The sequence below is a fragment of the Saccopteryx leptura genome, chromosome X, assembly GCF_036850995.1.
Source record: "Saccopteryx leptura isolate mSacLep1 chromosome X, mSacLep1_pri_phased_curated, whole genome shotgun sequence".
NCBI lineage: Eukaryota > Metazoa > Chordata > Mammalia > Chiroptera > Emballonuridae > Saccopteryx > Saccopteryx leptura.
In genome coordinates this window covers 25,273,988-25,301,965 of record NC_089516.1, presented here as the reverse complement: position 1 = coordinate 25,301,965, position 27,978 = coordinate 25,273,988, and the positions used below count along the sequence as shown (strand labels likewise).

The 27,978-nt window shown below is 37.4% G+C and overlaps 1 protein-coding gene across 6 annotated transcripts in view; it reads left to right on the top strand.

Annotated features, from left to right (window-relative positions):
- DMD (dystrophin) overlaps nucleotides 1-27,978 on the top strand; it is a 1,890,745-nt gene that overhangs the window by 331,318 nt on the left and 1,531,449 nt on the right. For all 6 annotated transcript variants that reach the window (XM_066356826.1, XM_066356825.1, XM_066356822.1 and 3 more), the window contains 3 exons: nucleotides 8,294-8,535; nucleotides 14,893-15,073; nucleotides 26,998-27,143. In XM_066356826.1, coding sequence (XP_066212923.1) covers nucleotides 8,294-8,535; nucleotides 14,893-15,073; nucleotides 26,998-27,143 — 569 coding nt within the window. The remainder of the gene's footprint in view (nucleotides 1-8,293; nucleotides 8,536-14,892; nucleotides 15,074-26,997; nucleotides 27,144-27,978) is intronic.

Below are 27,978 nucleotides of genomic sequence, written 5' to 3'. Positions count from 1 at the left end.
CTGTGCCCAGCACCAGCTTGCTCAAACCAATCAAGCCATGGATATGGGAAGGGAAGAGAGAGGGGGGAGGGAAGGGGGGCGGAGAAGTGGATTGTTGCTTCTCCTGTGTGCCCTGACCAGGAATCGAACCCAGGACATCCACATGGTGGGCTGATGCTCTACCATTGAGCCAATCACCTGGGGCTGAACAATTTTCTCATGGATATCCCAGTTCTTTTATAACAGTGTAAGTGATCTTTATGATCCTAATAGCCTGTAAACTAGGCTATAATTCTTTTAACAGAGAGAATGTTAACTAAAAAAAGTATAGTTCTGGAGTTTTGACATGGAATTTTGTTATAATTTTAACTCATTTATCTATTTCTTAATTACTTATATATAATAGTAGGGGATTTTACATTTTTATTTTTATTTATTGATTTTTAGAGAGATAGGTGAAAGGGGAGAGGGAGATAGAGAGATACAATTTGTTGTTTCACTTAGTTATGCATTCATTGGTTGATTCTTTTATGTGCCCTGACCAGGGATCGAACCTGCAACCTTGGCATATCAAGTAGCTAACTAACTGAGGTACCCAGCCAGGGCTTAACTATATTTTTTAAACTAACATTAATTTGCTGTTTCTATGACAATATCAATTGATTGGAATTGGATAAGTATGGGGAGCAGCTTGATGGAGTGTTGGATGGTGAAGAGAACATCTTCATTGTAGAGAAATTTTTCACATATATAATCTTTATGAACTTTATTGTCAGTATATTAGATTAGTATAATACAGTGGTACCTTGAGATACAAATTTAATTCATTCTGTAACCGAGCTCGTAAGTCAGTCAACTCGTATATCAAACAAGAGACAGATTTCGGAACAAAAGATACACATAAACTGAAATGAAGGGATGGGGGAAAATATTTCATGCAAATGGAAATGAAAAAAAAAACTGCAGTAGAGTAGCAGTACTTATATCTCACAAAATAGCCTTTAAAACAAAGTCTATATAGTAAGGGACAAAAATGTCACTACATAATGATTAAGGAAGCAATCCAACTAGAGGATATAACCATTGTAAATATTTATGCATCCAATATAGGAGTACCTAAATATATAAAGCAGATTTTAATAGACATAAAGGGAGAGATTGACAGGAATACAATAATAGTAGGGGATTTTAATACCCACTAACATCAATTGATAGATCCTTCATACAGAAAAGCAACAAAAAACAGTGACCTTAAATAAAACACTAGATTAACTGAACTTAATTTGATATCTTCAAACTGCCAATACTGGAACCATGCGCCAACGTGCCAACTAGTGGCAGCTTCCTGAATCACGACTCGTATCTCAGCATTTCACTTGGATCTCGAACAAAAGTACAGACCGAGTCACAGCTCGTATCTTAAAAAAATTGTATGTTGGTCTGTTTGTATCTCAAGGTACCACTGTAGTTTTATTATTAAAGAAAATGTTCACTTCCTAGACCTTTAATGAGAGTAAGTGGGAGAAAAGATTGGGTACCTAGTGATCGAATTACGTTTCTTGTAGCTGTGTTATACTAAGAAAGGGAATTTCTAAATTATTTTTTTTTTTTTTTTTTTTTTTTTTTTTTTTTTTTTTTTTTTTTTCATTTTTCTGAAGCTGGAAACGGGGAGAGACAGTCAGACAGACTCCCGCATGCGCCCGACCGGGATCCACCCGGCACGCCCACCATGGGGCGACGCTCTGCCCACCAGGGGGCGATGCTTTGCCCATCCTGGGCGTCGCCATATTGCGACCAGAGCCACTCTAGCGCCTGGGGCAGAGGCCACAGAGCCATCCCCAGCGCCCGGGCCATCTTTGCTCCAATGGAGCCTTGGCTGCGGGAGGGGAAGAGAGAGACAGAGAGGAAAGTGCGGCGGAGGGGTGGAGAAGCAAATGGGCGCTTCTCCTGTGTGCCCTGGCCGGGAATCGAACCCGGGTCCTCCGCACGCTAGGCCGACGCTCTACCGCTGAGCCAACCGGCCAGGGCTCTAAATTATTTTTATTTTTTGAAAAGGATATATATGACTTTCTTTAAGAATTATTTTTATAATTATTTAAACACAAATAGTATAAAATAATTATTCAAACTTATTCTGAATTCTATTTATTTATTTTTTTAAAGACTTTATTTATTTATTCATTTTAGAGAGGAGAGAGAGAGAGAGAGAGAGAGAGAGAGAGAGAAAGGAGGAGCAGGAAGCATCAACTCCCATATGTGCCTTGACCAGGCAAGCCCAGGGTTTTGAACCCTGAATTCTATTTATGAAATACTGATGTATGCATATATATCAAAATAATATTATATATGCATATAGTCTCCTATCAATCAGGTGTAACTAGAAAGTCTGGTGGTTTAGATAAATTGTTTTTCTTTTTTTTCTTTATTAATTTTGAAATGACACAAAAATAATTCTATCAAAACATTTATTTGAAAACATGTAAGCATAGCTCTATTTCCCCTTCTTCAAGCTGTAAAATGGTTTCACCACAATTTCCAGAGATACTATAATATAATTATCTAATAGGGTTAGTGATGTTTTCTACATTACACTTCACTTTTCATTTCTAATTGTAGTTTTCTCTCTGTTAATTAAGAGCCTGAAGACAATCACACCACAGAATTGTTTAAATACCAGTGCTAATTATTAGTAAAAGAACATCTCTAAACCATCATCCCCTGAGTGTTAGATTATAGTGTTTCAGGTGATACCTAATAGTCATTCTGCTAAGGCTTGTAATTAAATAGCACAGAGTGATAACACACAATCCAGAGCTTCTCTTATATATACTATTAACTACATAACAGTATTTTTCACATTTTGGTTTATAGCTCATTAAGTACTTTACCGGAATGATGTCAGTTGAGCTTGGGCAACACAATTTTGTCAGATGAGCAAGGGCAGGGATTATAGTCAGTTTGTCTCACGTCAATGCCAAATGCTCATTATCTTTGTTTTACATTATTATGAAGGATTTTCAGTGGCAATTATATATTTAATGGAAAGAAATTCTGCACTTGGTCAGTGTATCAGTGGAGCACGTAAATAGTACTGTTTCTAGTCATCTAGCCCCTCCATCGTGAATGAGCATCTTTCCGCATTTACACCCATTTCCTCTTGTCTTACACATTTCTCAGTTCTGGGCAAACTCATTGATGTCTCCTTTTTCTCCATGGGACATGTAGGATAATGGCCTACACAGAGTTCTCACTCCATAAATGTTAATTGACACACATTGTTCTTTGATTAAATATCCAAAGAAAGAGGCTGTGTGTGTGTGTGTGTGTGAGTGTGTCAGACCAAAGGGAATTACAGTAGTCACTGTTGTAGAAAATGAGTCACAGGAACAAATATGTGTTGGAATCTAACTTTTTCTCTTATAATTCAATAATGTTTAGAAGTAAAGTGTAAAAAGTTATATTTGTAAATTTATATGTTTTATTTACTGGTGGTGTTAATTATACACAAAGCCATTAATTGTTATAAAATATTATTTTAAAAAAACCATGAAGTAGCAGTTGTATAAAAGTTAGTGGGTCAGAGATGCCTTTAGTATTTAGTTGTCATACTCACCTCTTATCTTCATGGACTCCAAATAACTTTCTATTATAGTCTAGGTTGTTATATCAAATGCCAAATGAACTTGTAACGACCCTCACTTAATATGCACCGAAAAATTGGTGACTTCTGCAATTTTATTTTATTTTAAATATTATTTATTTATTATTTTTTTGTATTTTTCTGAAGTTGGAGACGGGGAGGCAGTCAGACAGACTCCCGCATGCGCCCGATCGGGATCCACCCGGCATGCCCACCAGGGGGCGATGCTCTGCCCATCTGGGGTGTTGCTCTGTTGCAACCAGAGCCACTCTAGTGCCTGAGGCAGAGGCCCTAGAGCCATCCTCAGCGCCCGGGCCAACTTTGCTCCAATGGAGCCTTGGCTTCAGGAGGGGAAGAGAGAGACAGAGAGGAAGGAGAGGGGGAGGGGTGGAGAAGCAGATGGGTGCTTCTCCTGTGTGCCCTGGCCAGGAATTGAACCCAGGACTCCTGCACACCAGGCCAATGCTCTACCACTGAGCCAACCAGCCAAGGCGACTTCTGCAATTTACAGTTTTTGTTCCAACTATTCTTCTAATTTAAGAGCTATGAAAACAAAGGTTTGCATTATTCTACCCTGTCTTCATGGCTAATGATGAATATACTTGATGAGGAATACTTCACTTTAAGTAGCAGTTCTGAAGTACTTGCATGGAAGGTGGTGCACAATTAAAATTATTCTAACAGTCTGTTATGCACTGTACATAAGTAATAAAATTAATGGATGCACTTCAAGTAATGATCCATTTCCTCTGGGTGCAATATATTTATTCATAGACTATTTCAGGGCTTGTTTAGAGTATGAGATGTGAATGGATTATGATCCATTATCCCTGAGATTTTAATGCGCTGCTACAAAATGGTTTCCATAAGTATTGTTCATAATGCCTGGTGAGTTAGTGTTTGTATTCCTGAGTAGCTAATAAAAAAAATGGAAAACAGATGCTCAAATAATTGATACTTAAAACTTTGCAGATATTTACACTTGCAGACTGTTATAGGACATAAAATTTTCAGTTAAGGAGGCTAATTCTATGAAATACACATAAAAGAATTGTATACAATAGCAAAATTATTTACCTGTGAGCATTTGAGACAATTAGTACCCTTATTCATTCTACAAACATTTTGAGGGACTTTTGCATAATATCACCATAGTACTGGGTAATAAATGGCCATTTAATTAATGAAGGTAAAATTAATGGCATTTTAAATTTTAGTTTAAGATCTATACATTATGTAATGTGACATGTGACAGTGAATTTCTCTCTTCCCCCAAATATTTTAAAACAAACTTGAAGCAAGAGAAACTGTGTGTGTGTGTGTGTGTGTGTGTGTGCATCTGTGAATATTGCTCCCCTAATGTTTGTGTTTGTGTGAAATAAGCTATTGATTTGGCATTGGATGAGTTCATAAGTACGTACCATAAGCTGAGATCACTAGCAGATACTGCCAGGGGAACCATTTTTCTTAGAAGGGCTTATAGTTTAGGACAATCTATATTCTAGTTGAGCAAGAAGCACATTCACACATGAATTAATACAATAGTTACATACAAATTCTTCATAATAAGATGTCTTTTTCTCTGGAGTCAACATCATATCTGTGCCAGTGACATCTAGAAATTTCTGATTTTGATTTTTTTTTCTGGATGTCCTTTATAACTTTAATTTCCAATGATTATAGATGTATGACCAAATATTCCAAGATTCCCTATGAACTTAAAAATTTATCACTTGTTTCCTTTTAAAAATATATACGCATTCTTTTTTTATACACACACTTTTTTTATTCCTAATTAGTGCCAGACTTTATAAATGTAACACTGACTTAACAAGTATTAATCTTTAATTTTTATAAATGACCTCTTTCAGCTGTTAAAAGACCCCTTGACCCCCATTTGGACTTGTATTACCATGGATTGCCTTCTAAAGACTTATTCAGGTTTAACATATACTGAGAATATTTCTCCTAAATAGTTGATTATTTATATCCATGGCACATTTTTGATTGACTATCTAACATGATTTAAAATTTCTCCTGTGTATTTATAAATTGTTTCATTTTTCACCGTTACCTTATTTTGCAATTTTTTTTCTCAGACTGAGTGCCCATGTTACTGGAGGTTTGGATTCTTCTTTTATTTTTTATAACAAACATGATCTTTTGATCTTTTTTTTCTTTCAGTGATAGGAAGGGAAGCAGAGATAGACTCCTGCATGCACCTCGACCAGGATCTACCTGGCAAGCCGACTAGGGGATGATGTTCTGCCCATCGGGGGTACTGCTCCATTGCTCAACAACTGAGCTCTTCTTAGTGCCTGAGTCAGAGGTCATGGATCCATCCTCAGTGCCCGGGGCCAATGTGCTCCAATTGAGCCATGGCTGCAGGAGAAGAAGAGGGAGAGAAAGAAATAGAGAGAGACAGAAAGAAGTGAGAGGGAGAGGGATGGAGAAGCATGATGGGTGCTTTTCCTGTGTGCCCTGACTGGGAATCTAACCCTGGACATCGCAAATATGATCTTTTTACAGTTACAGCAACTTAGTGGCATTCTCCTAAAACATGTTTTGGTACCATTGTTGGTCACTACTCAAAACCAAATAATCACAAATGATACATTACACAACACATCCATGTTTCAAAAAACCCAACTTCTTTTCTCTAAGTATTATGAGGGTGTTAGATGATTATTTAGCTTCTGCAAACCATGGCTGCCTTTTAGAAGTTGTATGTATGGAGACATGCATATATTATCTTTTTACACTTCATTTTAAAATTCTTTATCTTTGAAAATATATCAGCTGAAGGAGGAAAAGATTGTTGCCAATAATATTTGCAAAGTTTGTTTTCTCCAATGTCATCCTCAGTTGTGTCAAACTCTGAAATTAGTGAAGCTAGAGTTGTTTTAAAAGATGTGGTTTGGCAGCATAACGTAATGACAACAAAGTGAAAATGAGCATCAGAGCAGAGGAAAGCAAAAGAGGAGAAATTAATATAATCATTGAATTTAATTCCATATTTTTTAGTCTTTAAAAAAAAATTTTTTTTTACAGTAACATAGAGAGAGAGAGTCAGAGAGAGGGATAGAAAGGGACAGACAGACAGGAACAGAAAGAGATGAGAAGCATCAATCATCAGTTTTTCATTGCGACACCTTAGTTGTTCATTGATTGCTTTCTCATATGTGCCTTGACTGTGGGCCTTCAGCACACCAAGTAACCCCTTGCTCAAGCCAGTGACCTTGGGTCCAAGCTGGTGAGCTTTTTGCACAAGCCAGATGAGTCTGCACTCAAGCTGGCGACCTCGGGGTCTCAAACCAGGGTCCTCCGCATCCCAGTCCGATGCTCTATCCACTGCACCACTGCCTGGTCAGATATTTCTTATTCTTTAAAAAGAGTGAAGCATATGCAGAAGTTAGCAATAGCGCAGGCCTTATAGTTGCTAGAGATCATCTTCAGACTTCTTAATAACTTACTTGCCTATCAACTGAATCATATTTTCTCAGAAAGTGGGGTAAATGAATATTTCTAATAGTAGAATCTCCTAGACAACTGTGCCTTCACTAAGTCACTTACCCCTTAGATATTTTAATCTAGAGGAAAAATATTATAGTGAGCTTATGACCCCTATGGATCAATCTAGGAATAAGAAACTTCAAATATCAGCATTCCAAAAATGTAAGAACGTTGTTCATACTATATAGCTTCAATATTTCTCTTTTTATAATGTAATTTATTTAGGACATTGTTATATAAACACATATATGTTACTTTGTATTTGTGTGTAGTAACATCTAAATTTTGTCAACTAACTTTAGAGAATATTTTATCAAGTGTTGCATGATATTGCTTTCATAGTATCTGTAAGATAGTCTATACTTGAATTGGCATTAGTCATGTACCAGTTCATGACAAAATTTAAATAATGTATATTAAAAGATAGCATATTCCTTAACACATAGTAAGGTCTCCGGAAGGCTAAATATGGTGATATGTTTATGTTTCCAAAATGTTGCCTTGATAGATTTTTTTCTGCTTTGGTATTGCTATAGATGATTTTTAAATCTGTCAGATAACTTCCACATATGTAAATATTATGTAAATAATATAAAAACCCTTTTTTATATTAGAAATATTATTTTTCCTAGTGCTTGTTTTACTTCTTTGGATCCATGCAGACAGTCTGCTTATTTCTGACTTGCTGTAACTGAAACAAAATTACTGATTTTTGATACACACATTTTTCCTTTAAAAAACAATCTATGTAACATTTCAACCAATGTTCCAACTATTTTAAAAAACAAAAATTCAAGTTAGTTTCTAGAGGTACATTTTAATAATATACATGATATTTGACATGTATTTGGAAATAATCCAAAAAGTTATTTGTCCACAATAAATCTTCCACTCCCCATGAGAGCTTTGACCATATTTAATATTATTTAAATATATTCTGTTCTTCTGCATCTGTGTTCTTATTTACTGTTTTATTACATTCATATTTCTGATATGATGCAATTCTAGTAATTGGCAATTGAGCAGAAATTATCTTGGTAAATAATTTGTTTGAAATAATTTATATGCTGAATACTTTTGAACATGAGACACATTGGTCTTCAGATATTGGCTTGCAGTGTGTGGCGTCAGTGGGCAGCTTTTGATCATCTTTTTTTCCAGAGGGCGTCAATGCTGACAGCATTAAACAAGCTTCAGAACAGCTGAACAGCCGGTGGATCGAGTTCTGCAAATTGTTGAGTGAGAGAGTGGACTGGCTGGAGTATCAGAACAGCATCATCGCCTTCTATAATCAGCTGCAGCAATTGGAGCACATGACAACTACTACGGAAAACTGGTTGAAAACCCAACCTACCACCACCTCAGAGCATACCGTGATTCAAAGCCAGTTAAAAATCTGTAAGGTAAGGATCTTACTTCTTTGCAGTATGATCAATAGGAATTTCTTGGCAATTTCCAGAAGAGTAGCAAAAGAAAGAAAATTCTTTTTTAAGTAAGAGTAGGGGAGGCAGAGACAGACTCCCGCATGAGCTACGAGTGGGATCCACTTAGCAAGCCCACTAGGGGGCGATGATTTGCCCATTGAGGGCGTTGCTCTGTTCCTCCATTGCTCAGCAACCGAGCTCTTCTTGGTGCCTGAGGCAGAGGCCAAGGAGCCTCTAAACTCTTTCTAATCAAGCCATGGCTGTAGGAAGGGAAGAGAAGAGATAGAGAAAGAAAAAGAGAGAAGTGAGAGGGGGAGAAGTAGAGAAGCAGATGGGCACTTGACCTGTGTGCCCTGACCAGGAATTAAACCCAGGACTTCCACATGTTGGGCTGATGCTCTAGCACTGAGCCAACTGGCTAGGGCCTCAAATTATTTAATAATAAAATTTTCCTATTAAGGATTTAGTTAAACATAGTAACGATCAAAAGAGAAGCACAGAAAATCATTTTTTAAAGTACACAGACTCACTTTTATTTATTTTCTGATTTTTTTTCTATTCATTTTATTTTCCCAGCTGCAGCTGTGCCATTTGGGCACTACACTTATTGGGGATATCACTTTGTAAAGCACATAAAGAAAATCAGTTTAAATAGGCGGTATGTAGATGCCCAGATCCTTTTTAAAAATGCCGTTAGAGTAGTTACACATGGCTCATTGATTTTTGTCAGCTTGCAAAATGGCGAGGCAGTTTCGGAGTATTGAACCACATGCATCCAATGATAAATGGCTGGTCATTTGGAGGTTTTCTTCTGACAGCTGCGCATGTGCTCAGAGAAAAACCCCTCATAATCAGAAAAAGTGAAACCCACAAACACAAGTGGCTGATACAGTGTATAAGATCAGATAGCTGAGGAAAATGTTGCAAACTGGCAGTCCACTCAAATTAGGATAATTTAAGGATGGGTTCTTTGCAAAACTGTGTTATAAATGTGTTTGAAGTATGGAGGAACCACAGGGGATAGTACAGTAACACAGCATCAGAGTTGTTACCATTCTTAGCACAGAAAGGACCAGGGAGAGAGAAGTTGCAGAAACCCAGAAGGAGAGAGTCCGATGCCCACTGTAAAGGCAGCTCTAAGAGCCAGTGCATTGCGCTCGTCATATTCCACATACAAGTAGATCAGGGGTCCCCAAACTTTTTACACAGGGGGCCAGTTCACTGTCCCTCCGACCGTTGGGCCGCACTATAAAAAAAACTATGAACAAATTCCTATGCACACTGCACATATCTTAAAGTAAAAAAACAAAATAGGAACAAATACAATATTTAAAATAAAGAACAAGTAAATTTAAATCAACAAACTGACCAATATTTCAATGGGAACTATGCTCCTTTTACTGACCACCAATGAAAGAGGTGCCCCTTCCGGAAGTGCGGCGGGGGCCGGATAAATGGCCTAAGGGGGCTGCAGTTTGGGGATCCCTGAAGTAGATTATATGGTACTAGTCTTTATCTGCCTGCCTTGTTTCTCTTAGCATAATGATCTCCAGGTCCATCCATGCTGTAGCAAAAGGCCAGATTTCCTTCTTTTTTATGTCCATGTAGTACAGAGATATGTTGTAGAATTGGGCACCTGAAACCTGTATAATTATGTTAACTAGTGTCACGCCAATAAATTCAATTAAAAAACACAAAGAGCCAGCCTAACAGCCACTGCAGGGATGGGGCCAGAAAAGTAAACACCCTGCTTCTCTCTCTTCCATGCCTCCAGAATCTGAGCAGGGTCCCCAGCGCCTGAACTGAATTACAGAGTAGAGGACAAGGAGTTGTAGTCTATAAATGTCATTCTGCAGAAACACAAGAGCAGGGTGGGCAGTGGGTCTGGTGGGACAAGCAAAATATAATGGCATAAAAGGGCCTGAGAAGGAGATTAAAAATGCAAGTATAAGCAAACAAGAGCTATGTAATCATATAAATCACTTGAACTTTTTGGTTAGTTACCACGAGTTATACTTTTCATGGGAAGTGGAAAATTGATGAGAGAAGAGACAAAAGATTTCCAGGGCGAACTTGAACTTCAGTGATAGACTGATGTGGCTGTGTTAATCTAAAATCCAGTGGATGCGAGTTAATCTGGGGCCGTGGTTATACCTTCAGTACCCACTGTGGCAGCAGTCACGTAAGTTTTGGGAAATTGTCGTGAGCATTCATTATCACTGCCTTCATTGTGTTTACCTAGAGTAGCGGAATGAGACGTTACACAGGTGATTAAATAAATAGATGTAAAATTAGCACTGGGACCAATGCCTAACCCAGTGGTCAGCAAACTCGTCAGTCAACAGAGCCAAATATCAACAGTACAACAATTGAAATTTCTTTTGAGAGCCAAACTTTTTAAACTTTAACTATATAGGTAGGTACATTGTTATTAACTTAATTAGGGTACTCCTGAGCTGGCCAGAGAGCCGCATGTGGCTCACGAGCTGCGGTTTGCCGACCACTGCCTTAACCAACGGAACAGAGTTCTGAGAGATTGACTAACAGGGAAAACCTGACCTAGCCAGAGCCACCAAGGTCAGCTTCCTTGAGGCCGGTATATTTAAATCAAGGCATTTAGGATGAGTTGAAATGATGTACAAACAGCTGGGCAAGAGACTTATGGCAGAAGGAACATGGTGGGAGAGGAAGCATTAAGGACTGAGGAACTGGATGAATGTCAGTTTGAATGTTGGGCCTAGAAGGACAGGGATGTAAGACAAAAGATTGGGACAAAAAGACATGTCAGACACAGAGCAAAGACTCTTGGGTATGTTTAGTCCTTGCTCTTTATTTGAGGAGGAAATAGAGATCACTGGAGGGTGTATATTCTTACACATTCTCTCGAGGTTATGGAAGTCATCTGAAGTGAGATTATTTCTTTTTTCTAAAATCAGCCACAGAGTTTTAATTTCTTTTTTTTTAATACTAACCTGACACAGTTCCATCCCTCTTCATCTCCCCTTACTCTTTCTCTCTGCCCCATTGATTTCTATTAATTTGATGAATCACCTTATGTAAAATATTTAGCAGGATAAGCTCAATGTCATTCATAGAACAGTTAAATTATACTAGTTGGCAGTGATTAATGGTAGGTGAATAAATTAGTCCATTCTGTTTGTCAATGCATTCTGTTATTTGGAGTTTTTTTAAGATTACAGTGCAGATTTAGCTCAAAATCTAATTTTCAAAAGAACTAGATCTTGATACGTTAGGGGTTAGAGAGCCCTTCAGGCACTGAAGAAATGGCCTGACCAGGCGGTGACACAGTGGATAGAGCATTGGACTGGGATGCGAAAGACCGAGGTTTGAAAACCCGAGGTTGCCACTTGAGCGTGGACTCATCTGGTTTGAGCAAGGATCACCAGCTTGAGCCCAAGGTTGCTGGCTTGAGCAAGGGGTCACTCGGTCTGCTGTAGCCCCCCAGTCAAGGCACATATGAGAAAGCAATCAGTGAACAACTAAGGCGCGCAATGAAGAATTGATGCTTCTCATCTCTCTCTCTTCCTGTCTGTCTGTTCCTATCTGTCCCTTTCTGTCTCTCTCTCTCAAAAAAAAAAAAAAAAAAAAAAAAAAGAAATCCATGGATCTTGTCCTGGTAAACATACAAAAAAGTTTTTTCCTCAGATAAACATATAACTTTTAAGGATAAACAGACTCAGGGAAGACAGTTTACTCTAAAGCAGGGGTCCCCAAACTGCGGCCCCCTGAGGCCATTTATCTGGCCCCCACCGCACTTCCAGAAGGGGCACCTCTTTCATTGGTGGTCAGTGAGAGGAGCATAGTCCCCATTGAAATACTGGTCAGTTTGTTGATTTAAATTTACTTGTTCTTTATTTTAAATATTGTATTTGTTCCCGTTTTGTTTTTTTACTTTAAAATAAGATATGTGCAGTGTTCATAGGGATTTGTTCATAGTTTTTTTTATAGTCCGGCCCTCCAATGGTCTGAGTGACAGTGAACTGGCCCCCTGTGTAAAAAATTTGGGGACCCCTGCTCTAAAGGACCAGCCACACTAAGGCCCTTTTATGGAAAAAAGTGAGTAATTAATTGTTAACATCTTTTAAATGTTAACCATTTTAGGTCAAAATTATCTCCCCTATGATTGAGTCAACTTTATGATCATTTGCCCAAACATTTCATTAGTTTCAAAGTCCCTTTGTTGTGCAGAACGCACTTTACTGTGCTGTAGTCTCTTTCTATAGCCCCCTGAACAGGAAGAACGGCAGCCCTCCATCTGGCCAAACGGAAATCCGTTTCTTAAACGTTGCTCAGCAGATGTCCACGCTGCTCTGTGTGAGCCTGGTGTGCAAAGTGCACGTCTGTAATTCCATACTCTAAAACCCAGAGCATTACCTTTACCTCTTGTCTTATTATTCCTCCATGGATATGCACCTGCCGTATCCCCCATGTATAAGATGCACCCCTTTTCGAAAAATGGGGGGGGTCTAAAAACTGGTTGCGTCTTATATAGTGGTTGTAGATTTTTTTACTTGCATTTCCCAGTTGAGGAGTTGTGTGAATTTTATGATGAAAAAAACTTGAGTTTCAATAACTTTATATAATTTTTTTCCAAATGCAGGCCCCCAAATTAAGGTTCATCTTATATATGGGTACCTTCTAGAACTTGAGAGGCTCTATATTTCAAGCAAGAGTTGAGTCACCTTCTCATTTATATAAATGTCTCTCATTCTCACCTACCAAAAAAAAATTGATTGTCAGAGATTATTGTACCTGAGTCAACTCATACTGTTATAACCACTCACCAACATGTATTCTAAAACTCATAAGGGGCATTGCCTGTTAGCTTGTATTGATACTATGAAAGGATCTATTTGATAAATTTAGCTTATTTGTACCTAACCTAGAAGTTCCTTTCTCCAAACTGCTATGAATGCATCCCAAAATAACAACCTTTTTTTCTTACTTTCCACTTTGATTTCCAGGAAGCTCAGGGCTATATTTAGTTCATAATTACTGTAATACTTTCAATTTTCCCCTCCTTCTAATTGGTTTATGATCCAGTTTTTAATTTTTAATTACCCTGTTTTTTTACATTTTAAATGGTAAAAAATCCTGAAGTACTTCTAAAAGTAGCATAGGAATGAATTAGCAGTAAGCAGCCTTTTAAAAAGAGCACTGTGAAATTTGTTTGACTTCAATTTATATATGTATGGGATACATATGAATTACCACTCCACTGGAAACAAAAGAATTTGAAAACATTATGTCAAGAACAGCACTGCTCAAAAGAAACATAATACAAGTCATAAACTTGAGCTACATATGTAATTCTAAATGTTTTAGAAGTAACATTAAGAGAGGAAAAAGAAATAGGTAAGTGTATTGCAATAATACATTTTATTTAACCTGGTATATCAAATATACTGTCATTTTCAGGACTTAATATTTCAAACTGTTGTGTGTTATGGGAGTTTGTATATTTTCATTCTGAGTGTTCACAATTGTGTGTTACAATGACAGCACCTCTGCATGTGGACTGAGCCCATTTCAGGGGCTCAGGAGACTCATGTGACTAGGGACGCCTATGTTGGACAGCACAGCAGTGTGTCCATAAGATTTGTCATTCGAACCAGGGTACTCTTGAAAGTCAATGGGCTGGTATTAAAAATTATACCAGGATAACAAGGGAAAAGTGAACCGTCACTCTAAATACGACAGTAATTGCCTGTATAGTCAGGAGAAGTAATGAGACCATACAAACAATAGATAATTATAGACATGAATATGTGTGTGTATATATATATATAAATATGTAATCAATGCAATATTAATATATAAACATATTTGTAATTGTACATAGTATGTATGTGTACACATATAGGTAGATATGTATAACATGTTATACACAAATGAGTTAAAGAAATAATAAATAATGTTCATGAAATGAACTTAGAATTTGAAGCAAAGACACACTATTTTGAGATGAGAGGGGTACAGAGGAACATCCATATTTGATTTATGGAAAGAGTAGGTCATTGATAGTACTGTTCACCTGTACACATTTAGGCCCATTACTGCTCTAAATGACATCATTTTGAAATTTAAAGGTAGTTAATATATGATGATATCTACTGAATGAAAAGCCAAGGCATTTGGAAATTGACAACCTGTGCTAGAGACTTGCCTATGCCATCGTGGATGTTTGTTATCAAGTTTTTGATAAGAGTATTAAGCTAAGCTTGCATCAGTGCTTTTTAATACCTTCCTTTGCAAAACTGTGATGTTTGCTAAGGAAAAATGTTATTTATTTTAATACTCTAAATTATGGTACAGGATGAAGTCAACCGTCTGTCAGCTCTTCAGCCTCAAATGGAGCGATTAAAAACTCAAAGCGTAGCCCTGAAAGAGAAAGGACAAGGGCCGATGTTCCTGGATGCGGACTTTGTGGCCTTCACAAATCATTTTAACCAAGTCTTTGCTGATGTGCAGACCAGAGAAAAAGAGCTACAGACAAGTAAGTACAAATACTTAACGTGTTTAACTTGACGTTTTACAAATTATTTTATCGAGAGAAGAAACGAGTGAAAGAATAATTTGTATCAAGAGAACCACCCTTCCAGGGGAAGGCATTGGGGGGAGGGGCGTAAGGGGGGCCGAAGGGGACTAAGGGGGTGGGGGGAGATATATTCGGTGGGACACTTGAATCTATGTAAACTCAAATTAAAGTAAAAAAAAGAGAACCACCCTTACTACAACCTGGAGTAACAGGTAAAGAAATACTGTTATTGGAAAATATGTTATGTTTCCATTTCTTCCCCTTTCCTCCATAATAATTTCATGATTATGAGGAACAAATACAACATTTGTTGTATGTAAGCAGAACTTCTCCTTGGTGGGGCGCAACTTCTACAGTCAGACATTTTATTTAACATTGAATGAAATAAAAGAGCATTTGAAGCCCCATTAGTGGGTTGTCCTTACATTCAGTTTGCCCCAGGTACAGGATGTTTAGCTGAGCATCCGCCAATTTATTTGAAGATTAGTATAGCTGTTAACATACATGTGGCCACTGAAACCCAGAAAAGGACAAATCATTCTGGGGGCTGCATTTTACTACTGGTTTATTTTAACTATACAATAAACTCTTTCTCATTTGATGATATAATTGTGCAGGTGCTTACCATACAACCAGAAAATCTTGCAAGATGTCTTGTCTGTTTCCAGTTTGCTTTTGTGATGTTAATACATAGTATCTGGTCCAAAATATCTCTACTTATCAGCACTGCTGTGCTGTCCAACATAGGAGTCTCTAGTCACATGAGTCTATTGAGCACCTGAAATGGAATTTCTAAGGCAGAAATTCCTTTGGCATACAGGTTTTTAAACAGTTTGGAGCATCAGCAAATGAATTTTTGGTTCCCACATACATACGTACATATATATATTAATAGATTATAGAGTAAAATTGGATTTTAAGACATTACAATACAAACATTTTATAAAACATTTTCCCCACTTTTTTTACAAGAAGCACAAGAACCTGTTTGTTTTCTACTAAACCTATAGTAAGTTAGAAAACACTTTATTAAATTACCTTTGTAAGTATCCAAAGAATTTGCCACATAGTAACATTTCCAGGATCAGTATGGTAGTAATATACACGAAGCTTTCCCCATTTTCCTAGATTTTTCTTTTTCCTTTTGGTGAGGTCATGAAATGAACTGTGAACTGAATAAAGCACAAGATAAAGGTATATTTTCTCTCTCTCTCTCTCTCTTTTTTCCCAAAGCCCTTTTTGCTGAGGGTTTTATTTTCCTGATAGGACAGAAGGGAATAAATACAACTTGACAATAATGTTAGCTCCCTCTAGTGGATTTCAATATCCTTGTTGCTGAGCCTGTATAAAATCAGTTGGAAAAGATTGTGAATGTCCTAAATTTTCAAACATTGACCTATTTAGCAATAATGAATTTTTCTTGTCAAAAAATTCATAACCCCCCCTTATATTCAAGTACAGTTTAATTGTTTCACTGTAAATGGTGGGAAAAAGCTTATTCACTGGGCAGTTATTCTAATTTGCATGTGTCTATTATATCGAGGTTCAACATTTTTTTCTGTTTATTTTTAAAGATATTCAGAATATTGATGCTTGATAACTGAGATTAAGCTATGATACTACAAATATAAAGTAATATATACTCTTTATCTATACAACCAACAATCTACCCATCTATATTTTCTCACTTTTTATTTTCCATGTGTGTGATGATGATTGTAGCATTGCCAAATGTTTTCACTCCATTTGTCTGCTTTATTTACCAAAACATTGCTACCAATTTTACCCACTCTTAGAAAACTTGTCTTGATTAATTAATAACCATTAATTAAATATGGATTGTATACAAATTATAAATTATGTTATTTATATATACCTATATAATTTATATTGTGTGTTATATATAATTTAATTTCCTCATTACTTTTTTCTTATAATAAAACAAAACTTTGACTTTTAAGTGCAGTTTGAGTGGTGAAAATTGGTGTAAGGAATTGGTGATTGGTGCCTGGCAAAAATGATATGAATGAGAAAATAATATTGAAAGATAAAATGCATCTTATGTTCATAGTTCTTTTTAATCTACAGAGAACTTTGTAATAGATTATCTTTCTTGGTCCTGAGAGAGAAGCCCTTTGAGAATGTTTTATTATTTCCATGTCACAAGTGCATATACAGGGGTGGGTAAAAGTAGGTTTATAGTTGTTCATATGGAAAATAATATAATTAATAAGTAATATAACAATAACCTGTGTTTTGTGTACTCACAGCTATAAACTTATTTTTTCTGTCCCTGTATATGATATGTATTATATAGCACGAATGTTTTTCAGTTAAAGTTTTTAACCACTTGACAAAGACTCATGTGTGTCAGAAAATATAGCACTTAATTTCACACATCACTTTTTTTTAAAGTGAGAAGAGTGGAGATAGAGAGACAGACTCCCGTATGTGCCCCAACTGAGATCCACCCAGCAACCCCATCTGAGACTGATGCTCAAGTACCAAGCTATTTTTAGTGCCTGAGGCTGATGTACTCCAAAGGAGCGATCCTCAGTGCCCAGGGCCACACTCGAACCAATCGAATCACTGGCTGCAGGAGGGGAACATGAACTTTTTAAAATTATTTTTATTGCATTTATTGGGGTGACACTGGTTAACATAATTATTATACTGGTTTCAAGTGCAAATTCTGCAGCACCTCTTTGTATACCATATTGTGTGTTCATACACACAAGTTAGTCTCCATCCATCACCACTTATGCCCCCATATGCTCCTCTACATCCCCCACTCTCAGCAATCACTGTATTGTCCTCCATGTCCATGAGTTTTTAAAGAAATACTCTTGCCTTTTCTTTCTTGCTCTCTTTTTTTCTCTCCTTTACTTTTTCCCTCTTCTCTGAAGTTTCTCTCCCTGTTAAGTCAATTGGATGAAACAGAGGAAAATTTTAAACAAAAGGTATAGAAAATTTTCTTTTAATACTTTTCTACTATAAATATAGATGTCACTTTGACCATACTTTATCATTACCATCCTTAATAAAGCTGTGATGAAGGACTGGAGATGAATGGGATTATTTTTTTGCCTTTCAAGATAAACAGTAATGCGCATAAGTATCCCTTAAAACCTGCTTTCCCAATAACTCACGACAGTACTTCCAAAACTACAGTCATTTCTATTAATTTTAACTTTGTAGTATGTAGTGCCTTAGTCACAAAACATTAGGAAGGTTTCTATGTTTTTAAGTCATACTTTAGCAATAGAATAGTAAAAACTGTCATAAGAATATTTTGAGAAGAATGACATATATTTATAAGCAACATATGGCTAAATGCTGAGTCTTCAGACCGTTTTGTTTTATGGGCTGGGCCAAATATCAATAGAACTTTTATGATCTTTTGAGCTGGTAGGTTATTAAATTGGATATGTTTATTGTCTTACTGCTTCAGTAAAGAGAAAATGATCAGTTGGATTACTAATCTCAAATTCTACACAAAAGGAAGGAAGTGAATTTCTTTCGATGGAGCAGGACCAATTCTGCTCCTCCTGTGGGATCCAGGGGCAGCACTCACAAAACTCTCAGTGACTGGCAGGGAGAGTGGCTCTTATCGGGCCTGCGCTTGTGTGTACTTGGTGTTTGCCCCAGACTTGTCTTTTTCTTCTGAAACGGAGTTAGGAGACCTTCACTAGTGTTCTCAAGTATTTCTGGTTTCAAACAGATAAACGATGTGGTTTGTAATCACTGTTCAGCTACTATGGCATAAATAATGTTGGCTAATGAATACCGTCTCACATCTACATGGAAAATAAATGAGTAAATGTTTCTTTGGTTTAAATTATATATTATATACAAGAGTCACACATTTTATCTGCAGCTCAGACCTACCCTCTAAGCCCCGGATTTATATGTCTACTTCCTTAACTTTTCCATTTTGATGTCTCAGGGTATCAACAATCTGTCGAGTCCCAAAAAGGTAAACTTGTGGCAGGCAACTCCACAAGCCACAGCCACTTCCTGTTTGGCCCTCCATTAGAGGGAACAGAGCCAACATCCATGGCGTGGCACAACCGGACCTCAGAATCATCTGTGATATTCCCTGGCCCTCACCTCTCCTTTCCCCATTCAGTTACCGAGCCTATGCACTTTTGTCTCCTAAATAGCTTTCACATTTAAACTTTTTCTCATATTTACTGCCCTCATATTAGTCCAAGATACTGTGGTTTCTTGCCTAGATCACTAATTTGTCTCCCTGCAACCATTTTTGACACTGAGTAATCTATGTTCTACATTTCAGCCAGAACAATGTCTTTTTTTTTTTATTTTTTATTCTGAAGCTGGAAACTGAGAGAGACAGTCAGACAGACTCCTGCATGCGCCCGACCGGGATCCACCCGGCACGCCCACCAGGGGGCGATGCCAGCGCCCTGGCCATCTTTGCTCCAATGGAGCCTTGGCTGTGGGAGGGGAAGAGAGAGACAGAGAGGAAGGAGGGGGGGGGATGGAGAAGCAAATGGGTGCCTCTCCTATGTGCCCTGGCTGGGAATCGAACCCGGGTCCCCCGCATGCCAGGTTGATGCTCTACCGCTGAGCCAACCGGCCAGGGCCAGAACAATGTCTCTTAAGGCAAATATAATCATGACAGTATTTTTTTTTTTTTTTGCGTATATATAACATTTTATGATTTCCTTTTGCTGTTAGTTTAGAGGCACCTAAAAGGCTCTCCTCATGTGGGTGTTTTCCTATCTCCAGTCCCAGCCTCATTCAGACTTTTCTTCTCTCTGTTTCTTGTTGGCCTTTCTTTGCCTGAAGGTGACATGATGTTTCCCACCTCAGTGTATTTATGTTCTCCCAGACATCCCAGAATCCCGCATTCTTTTTGCTTCATATCTTTGCTCAACAGTCAATCCTTATGAGGACCCAGTGTACGTAGATGTTCCTATTCCATATTGTCATGGCATTCTATATTTCCCTTTTATGAAATTAATTACAATTTGATCAAATCTTGATTAGATTATTATCTGGCTCCATGAATAAAGTGTGATATTAGTGAATTCAAGGACTTCGTTTTCTTCACTATCGCATCTCAAAAAGGAATCGAGGTTGCAATCTAACAATAAATAGTTGAAAATCAATAAATGACATATATTAAATGTATACACATTTCTGATGTTTATATATATGTGTGTATGTGCACGCATATACACAGAGGTTGAGAGAGCTTGAGAAAGAGAGAGAGGAGGTGTATGTACAAACATGTTTTTCATGCAATGATGCTCATATAACCATAGAAACATAAACCAATATGTAACATTCTGGCTTAGGATATAATAAAAATTGTTACTTTATTAATAGTCCTATTCTAAAGTGATAGGATTTAGAACATGGTTTTTTTTTTATTCAAAAAGAATTCCAGAAGAAAACCCGAACACACACACACACACACACACACACACACACTCTCTCTCTCTCTCTCTCTCTCTCTCTCTCTCTCTCTATTTACAATACGAAGTACAATATAAATTTTCTTTACTGTTTAACTTTAAGCCAGAGTGACACACTTTAAATATAAATTAATTGTGCTAGGAAAAAAAATTATTGTAATTAAAAAAAGTCTACCTTAGCAGTCGAGAAACCATGAAATGAGAAATGAGAGTAGGAATAAATGATAAGAAAGTCAATTTAAGCTATTCAGAGTTTAGAAGGTGACGTGAGGATTAGAAATATTTTATTGATGGGATGAGAAGAGTCTCTAAATTTCCTCGGGAAATTCTTTCTCCTCTTGTTCAGGGTCTCGGTTTCCCAACACTGGTTTCCTTCTATCTATATGTCTTTGTGCTGAACATTACATCTTCCAACTTACAGCTCGTGGCACTGTGCTTGCTATTGGGATAGATAGCTTAGCTGAAACGAAAGAGCATGCCCCTTGCTCTCGTTATGCTTGTCATCTAGGGCAGTGGTCCCCAACCTTTTTTGGGCCATGGACCGGCCTTTAGGGTGGGACGGATAAATGTATCACGTGACCAAGACAAGCCTCAAGAGTGAGTCTTAGACGAATGAAACAGAGGGAATCTGGTCATTTTAAAAAAATAAAACATCGTTCAGACTTAAATATAAATAAAACGGAAATAATGTAAGTTATTTATTCTTTCTTTGCGGACCGGTACCGGCCCGCGGCCCGGGGGTTGGGGACCACTGATCTAGGGAAAAGCACAGCCACTAATAATATAATCAAACTTGTATTTTTATAATTTTAATATGAACTGAGTGCTTGGATGGAGAAGGCCAAGGCCAGGGCTCTTAAACTAAATAAAGGAAACTTTTTTCATAAGATCTAGGTAGAATTATATTGTTTAATGGAAGACAGATTGATCCAGTTTTGTTTTGTTTTAAGTAATTTAGAATGCTTTAGTGTTCATGTTCTTCCTGGATTTGAGAGACTTTTTGGCTGTTCTGTGCTGAAAAGCAATGAATTTTAAAAATTCAGAGCATTTTTCTACCTAGGTAGTGTGTCTACCTACCTGCTTGCATACCTACATGCTTACCTGTCTGTCTCCCTACCTCCTTCCCACTCTCAGTCTGTACATAGTCAGACGCTAAGTTTGGAGTGTTCTATATACTGTTATGATACATACTTATGAATTTAGTAACTTTCATACTTCTACCATGTTCATGCTGCCCTATCACTTCAGTGATGGGCTGACAAATCTGAAAATCAGTATTTCCCCTCATTTAGTGTAGGGACAATTTAATATTTCCCCAGGATGCTGCTAATGCCAAGATTACCCTCAAGATAATCTAAATGCTTTTCTACATATGTGGTTAGATACTCTGTGTAATATAATAAACTAGCCCATTGCAAAATATCCCCCAAATTATATATAGATATTAAATGACCATAAAATATCATCCAATATTTAAACAGTGTTTAAATAAATCTGAATTTAAAGAAATAAAACACTTTTGCCCTGGTTGGTTGGCTCAGTGGTAGAGCATCAGCCCAGCGTGTGGAAATCCTGAGTTCGTTTCCTAGCCAGGGCACACAGGAGAAGCACTCATCTCTTTCTCCACTCTTCTCCCTCTCCTTTCTCTCTGTCTCTCTCTTCCCCTCCAGCAGCCAAGGCTCCATTGGAGCAAAGTTGACCTAGGCACTGAATACAGCTTCATGGCCCCCACCTCAGGTGCTAGAATGGCTCCAGTTGCAACAGAGCAATACCCCAGATGGGCAGAGCATCGCCCCCTGGTGGGCGTGCCCGGTGGATCCCAGTCGAGCGCATGTGGGAGTCTGTCTCTTTGCCTCCTCGCTTCTCTCTTCAGAAAAATACAAAGAAAGAAAAAAAAGGAATAAAACACTTTCATTTTATTTGATACCATTCCCCTTGGTATTTATTGTTATTATTGTAGTAATTATTATTATTAAATATCTAATTTTTGTTCTGATCATGATTCTCTTTCTAGGGTGAAGTGGATAGTAACTTTTAAATTCATTGTGTCTGTGTCAGATATTAATGTGTGTGCATTGTATGTGTTCATGGGCAGACACATGTTTTGTGCACATGCGGGCACGTGTACATGTTTGTAAATCCTAGTAGTTATTTTGGCTTTGGCTGTAAATCTGGTTCTGTAGAATGTCAAATTAGTGCAGCAAAACCCACCATTCCCCTTGAATGAAAGAACAGGAGTTTCTGTTTGGCTTTGTTCTCTCCCTAGCAAGAACGTTTCTCTTTTTATTGACTTAAAACTAACAATTTCTACTTGGTATGGAATGTGTCCCCTTCATTTTCCTGTTGTGTCATGACTCTCTTCTAGCTAATAACAATAGCAAATACGCTACCCAGAAGTGGACGTAGGAATTAGCACATATAGTCATTTAGAATAAAATTGAACATTTTATTATGGTCTGCAGGGCCCACAGGGTCACAGTTCCCAATGACACCCGTGCCCTCATGTCAGCCCACACTTAGCTCTGCTGCGCTGGCGTCCTCGCTGCGCTCCAGCATTGCCGGGTCCTCCTGCCTCGGGTGGTACCCTTGCTCTTCCCCACCTAGAAAATCTGTCCTCGCAAAATTCCCATGGCTCCTTACTTCACTGCTTTTTTTATTTAGTTATTATTATTTTGTCTTTTTTTTCAAGTGAGATGAGGTGAGACAGACAGACTCCCGCATGTGCTCAGACTGAAATCCAACCAGCAACCCCGTTCTGGGGCCAGTGCTCTGCCCATCTGGGGCCATGCTCACAACTGAGCTGTTTTTAGCATTTATGGCAAAGCCTCCATGGAGCCATCTTCAGCACCTGGGCCAGTGTGCTCAAATCAATTGAGCCATGGCTGTGGGAGGGGAGAAGAGAGAGGGAGAGAGAAAGAGAGAGATGGAGGAGGAGGGGTAGAGAAGCAGGAAAGTACTTTTCCTGTGTGCCCTGACCAGGAATTTAACCTGGGACATCCACATGCTGAGCCGATGCTCTACCACTGAGCTTACCAGCCAGGGCCTTCACTGCTTTTAAGTCTCTGTTCAAGTTAGACTTCCACAGAGAGGCCTTGTTGTTCCCTCTCTAGTCGCATTCTTTCTTTTTGTCTTATTTGCTTTCATTTGCTTAATTTATTTAATATTTGTATTATATTCAGAGTTTCTGCAACATGGAAAATTTTAAAATAATGAAAAATATCTGCACTCTGAACTACGAACCTTAAGAAATAGAATATTGCAAAAACCATGGCTCTGCCTTGGTGTCCTTGTCAACTTCCTGTCCCTATCCCCTGTGCCCTCTCTCGCTGTCATCGCCTTGCAGATCATTTGTCTGCTGTCCTCGGTGCCGTTCCTGGGTCTTCCCATGAAAGTGACACTTCCCAGGATCCTTTTGTCAATTGGCTACCTGCTTGGTTCAGCCAGTAGCCAGTGCTGGGAGGATATTGAGGGGAGGAAGAGGAGAGAAGCTCGAATATTCCCTTGCCCTCTTCCTTGTGTCAGGGTGCATCTCCATCAGTGGCTGAGAATGAAACTTCCAGGAGTCTAGCTCTCTCTAGAAACAGCATTCCTCAGGAATGCTACATTCACAATGGCAAGCTCCCTAGGAGTTCTTCTCCTGCTGGGTGAAGAATTATTGGGTTCCAGTAACCCCATCTCATACCTCTTCCCTTTGTCCCTCTAACCTTTGGAATGGTAGTGGCTTCCTGATACAGTGGTACCTTGAGATATGAATTTAATTCGTTCTGTAACCGAGCTCATAAGTCAGTCAACTCATGTATCAAACTGCAGATACTGGACCCTTGCGCCAATGCGCCAAGTATCGGCAGCTTCCTGAATCACGACTCGTATCTCGGAATTTCGCTCGGATCTCGAACAAAAATACGACTGAGTCACAGCTCATATCTTAAAAAATTTGTATGTTGGTCTGTTTGTATCTCAAGGTACCACTGTATTGCTAATCGATTGATGGCCTACCATCCTTTGTGTAGGTCCTCATTTATTCCAACATTTTTATATCTGATTCTTTATCTTAAATGCTTTTTCTTGCATTATCTGGAAGGCTCTGCCCCCCCACCTTTTTCTTCACAGCCTTCTATTTTCATTAGTAATTACAAGGTCTTTATTTGTTTATTTGTTCCTGACTCACCAATTTGATTTTATGCATCATGAAAGTGTAGGCTTTGCTTTTGAAATTTTTATTGCTTGTATCCCAGGTGCTCAGATCACTGAATAAATTTTGGCTGAATGAAACAATAATAAATGACCTGAAATAAGTCTCTCAATAGTGTCAATATCCCCATTTTTACAAATGAGGACTAAGATGCTGAAATATTAAGAGGTTGCCAAAGGTAGTAAGCGGAGAGCCAGTTCCAAAGTGGAGTTGCCAATTGTCTTGATGTATACACAGCCTCTTTCTGCAGAAACAGAACAGAGAAGCAGTCCTGTGAGATGCTCATGAGAGTTTATTGAACTTTTCTTAATATGGAATTCCAAAATCTTTGTCAACTCTTTCTATACTCTCCTTCCGGACATACCTATCTATATCTATATCTATATCTATATCTATATCTATATCTATATCTATATCTATATCTATATCTATATCTATATCTATCTATATCTATATCTATATCTCTATGTCTATGTCTATATCTATATCTATATCTATATCTATCTTTCTTTCTATCTATCTATCTATCTATCTATCTATCTATAGTCATAGGTAGATATATATATATCTATAAATAAATGTAAGATATATAAATATATATATCACTTGGATAAAATTGGATCAATTCATTTCACCTCTGGCAAACTTCTAATATATGTTTGTCCCAGCCACTGCCACAAGGGAAACAAGCATTGTTTTCCATTATGTACACATTGAAGTTTAATTAAATCAAAGTGTATGCATTCATCTAACATATACCCTTGTCCCTACAAATAGTCTACTCTCCTTGTAGACCTCTTGCTCAGACTCCTTCTCAGATAAAGCTCTTGGCTTCATCCTAACGAAATACTACTTCACTTCACTGCTTTTCCTGAGATTCCTCTTTACTTTTGTTTATTACTGGTTATCTAGCATGAAAATAAATATACCTAGCTAGTAAGGAGAGAAACAAAAAATTTATGTGGGAGAAAACAGTGAGGTTTGAAGTAACATAGAGGTCTTTCATTATCAAAGCTAAAGTACTCAGATTAAATAAAGCCTATTAGGGTACATTTGGTTGTGAACTCTCAAATAAATATAAGCACTTTGGGTAATATTATCAGTTTGCATTTCTAACACATTCTCTGAAAATACCTTTACCATCTGAAAACCCCATTAAAGAGCATGCAAAGTACTTTTCTATATTCCTCTCATTTAGTGTAAAAGGATTTGGTATGAAGAAGTGAAACTCAGATACTATCTATTAAAATAAAATGTAAAATAGGCAGTAATATTATAATAACTATATATAGTGTCAGGTGGGTCCTAGACTTATTAGGTGGGTGTGCTTGTAAAGTATATAAATGCCCACTATGTTTTAACAACAGAAACTGGTATAAAATATTATTAACTGAATTGAAAAAAAATGTAAAAAGAAAAAGTGTTTTAAATAATGCCATTTTGCTTAGTGATTTAAATGAGTGTTTTATATTATGGTTTTGTCCAGGAAATTTCTCAGCCATTATGTCTTCAAATATGGTTCCTACCCATTCTCTTTCTCTGTCTGTCTATGTGTCTTTCTGGAGTATATTTTTCTTAGACCATTTTTATGTTTTTAATTTTCTCTTTCTTATTTTCTATCCTTTTGTCTCTCCGTGTTTCATTTCAAATATATATTTCTGGCCTATGTTCAAATTTGTAAATTTTCTTTTTAGCTTTGTCTCATCTGCTTTTAAACCATTCATTGTGTTATTAATAGAAGTAACATCTGAAACCTATATAATTTTATTAGTCAGTGTCACCCCAGTAGATTTAGTAAAAACAATTAAAAAATGTTAACGGCTGTGGATAATGATACTTTTTCCACAAAAGCAAATGATAACGCAGGAGGAGAATAGCCTGCAAGATTAGAGTTGCATGAAGTCTTCTGATTTTCTCCAAGTTCCGTCAGTGTACCTCCTGCAAATTACTCAGCCCCTTTGTTCTCTCCATTTTCTCCCCGTAAAAAATGAATTTAATGATGCAGACCTTGCAAGGCTGATTTGAGATTTCGATGTAATAGATGCATAGTTTCTGTCAAAATATGAGACATGTAGAAATAATATATCTTCAACATAATTATGTTCTCATGTGTATTTTTAGGTTTTTACAATTTGTTAATATTTATAATTAGAAGGTTGCTTGAGTTTTCTGACAATTTTGAAAAAACAGTGACAAAGTTCAAAATGATTAAATGATTCTTTCTCTCTTTTTAATTTTTTTTGAAGTTTTTGACACTTTGCCACCCATGCGCTATCAGGAGACCATGAGCACCATCTTGACATGGATCCAGCAGTCAGAAACCAAACTCTCTATACCTCAGGTGGCCGTCACCGACTATGAAATCATGGAGCAGAGACTCGGGGAGTTACAGGTGTGTGAACATTTGACTGTCTTAAACAATACAGTGCAGATATTGTTTACCAAGCAACCACATTGGTTTAACTTTGAAATTAGAATGAACATAATCATGGTAAAGACAGTATTTTTCCAGTGGGAAAAATAAAAATAAGACTTTGAAAATGCAATACATTGCCTGACTGGTGGTGGCACAGTGGATAGGGTGTCATCCTAGGACACTGAGGTCCCAGGTTTGAAACCTCGAGGTCAAAAGCTTGAGTGCAGGCTCATCCAGAGTGAACATGGGGTCATTGGCTTAAGCATTGGATCATTGACATGATCCCATGGTCACCAGCTTGAGTTCAGCGTTACTGGCTTAAGCAAAGGGTCACTGCTCGCCTTGAGCCACCCAGTCAAGTTATATATGAAAAGCAATCAATGAACAACTAAAGTGATGCAACTATGAGTTGATGCTTCTCATCTCTCTCTCTCAAAAGTAAAATAAAATAAAAATGAATTATGTTATTAATTTGTGCTTAAAGATAAAAATACCATTTTAAAGACAATAATATAGTTTAATTTAGTATGCATTTTAAGCCACATTTTGACTATTATAAAAACCATAGTTTTATTTTGCTTACTGATATAACTCCTCTCATACTCGAAATGGAAAGAGGTAAAAAAAATTAATTTTAAATTAAACACCAGTTTTATGTGACATAGTAGTTATTTGACTTCTAATACCTGTGTTTTTAACAGCTTTATCTTGGTAAGTATTAAATATTTTTATGGGAAATAAATAATTTGTAAGAGATTTTAGAGTACTTTTTTCACTATCTCTGAAAAGCTTATATTGTATATTCAATCAC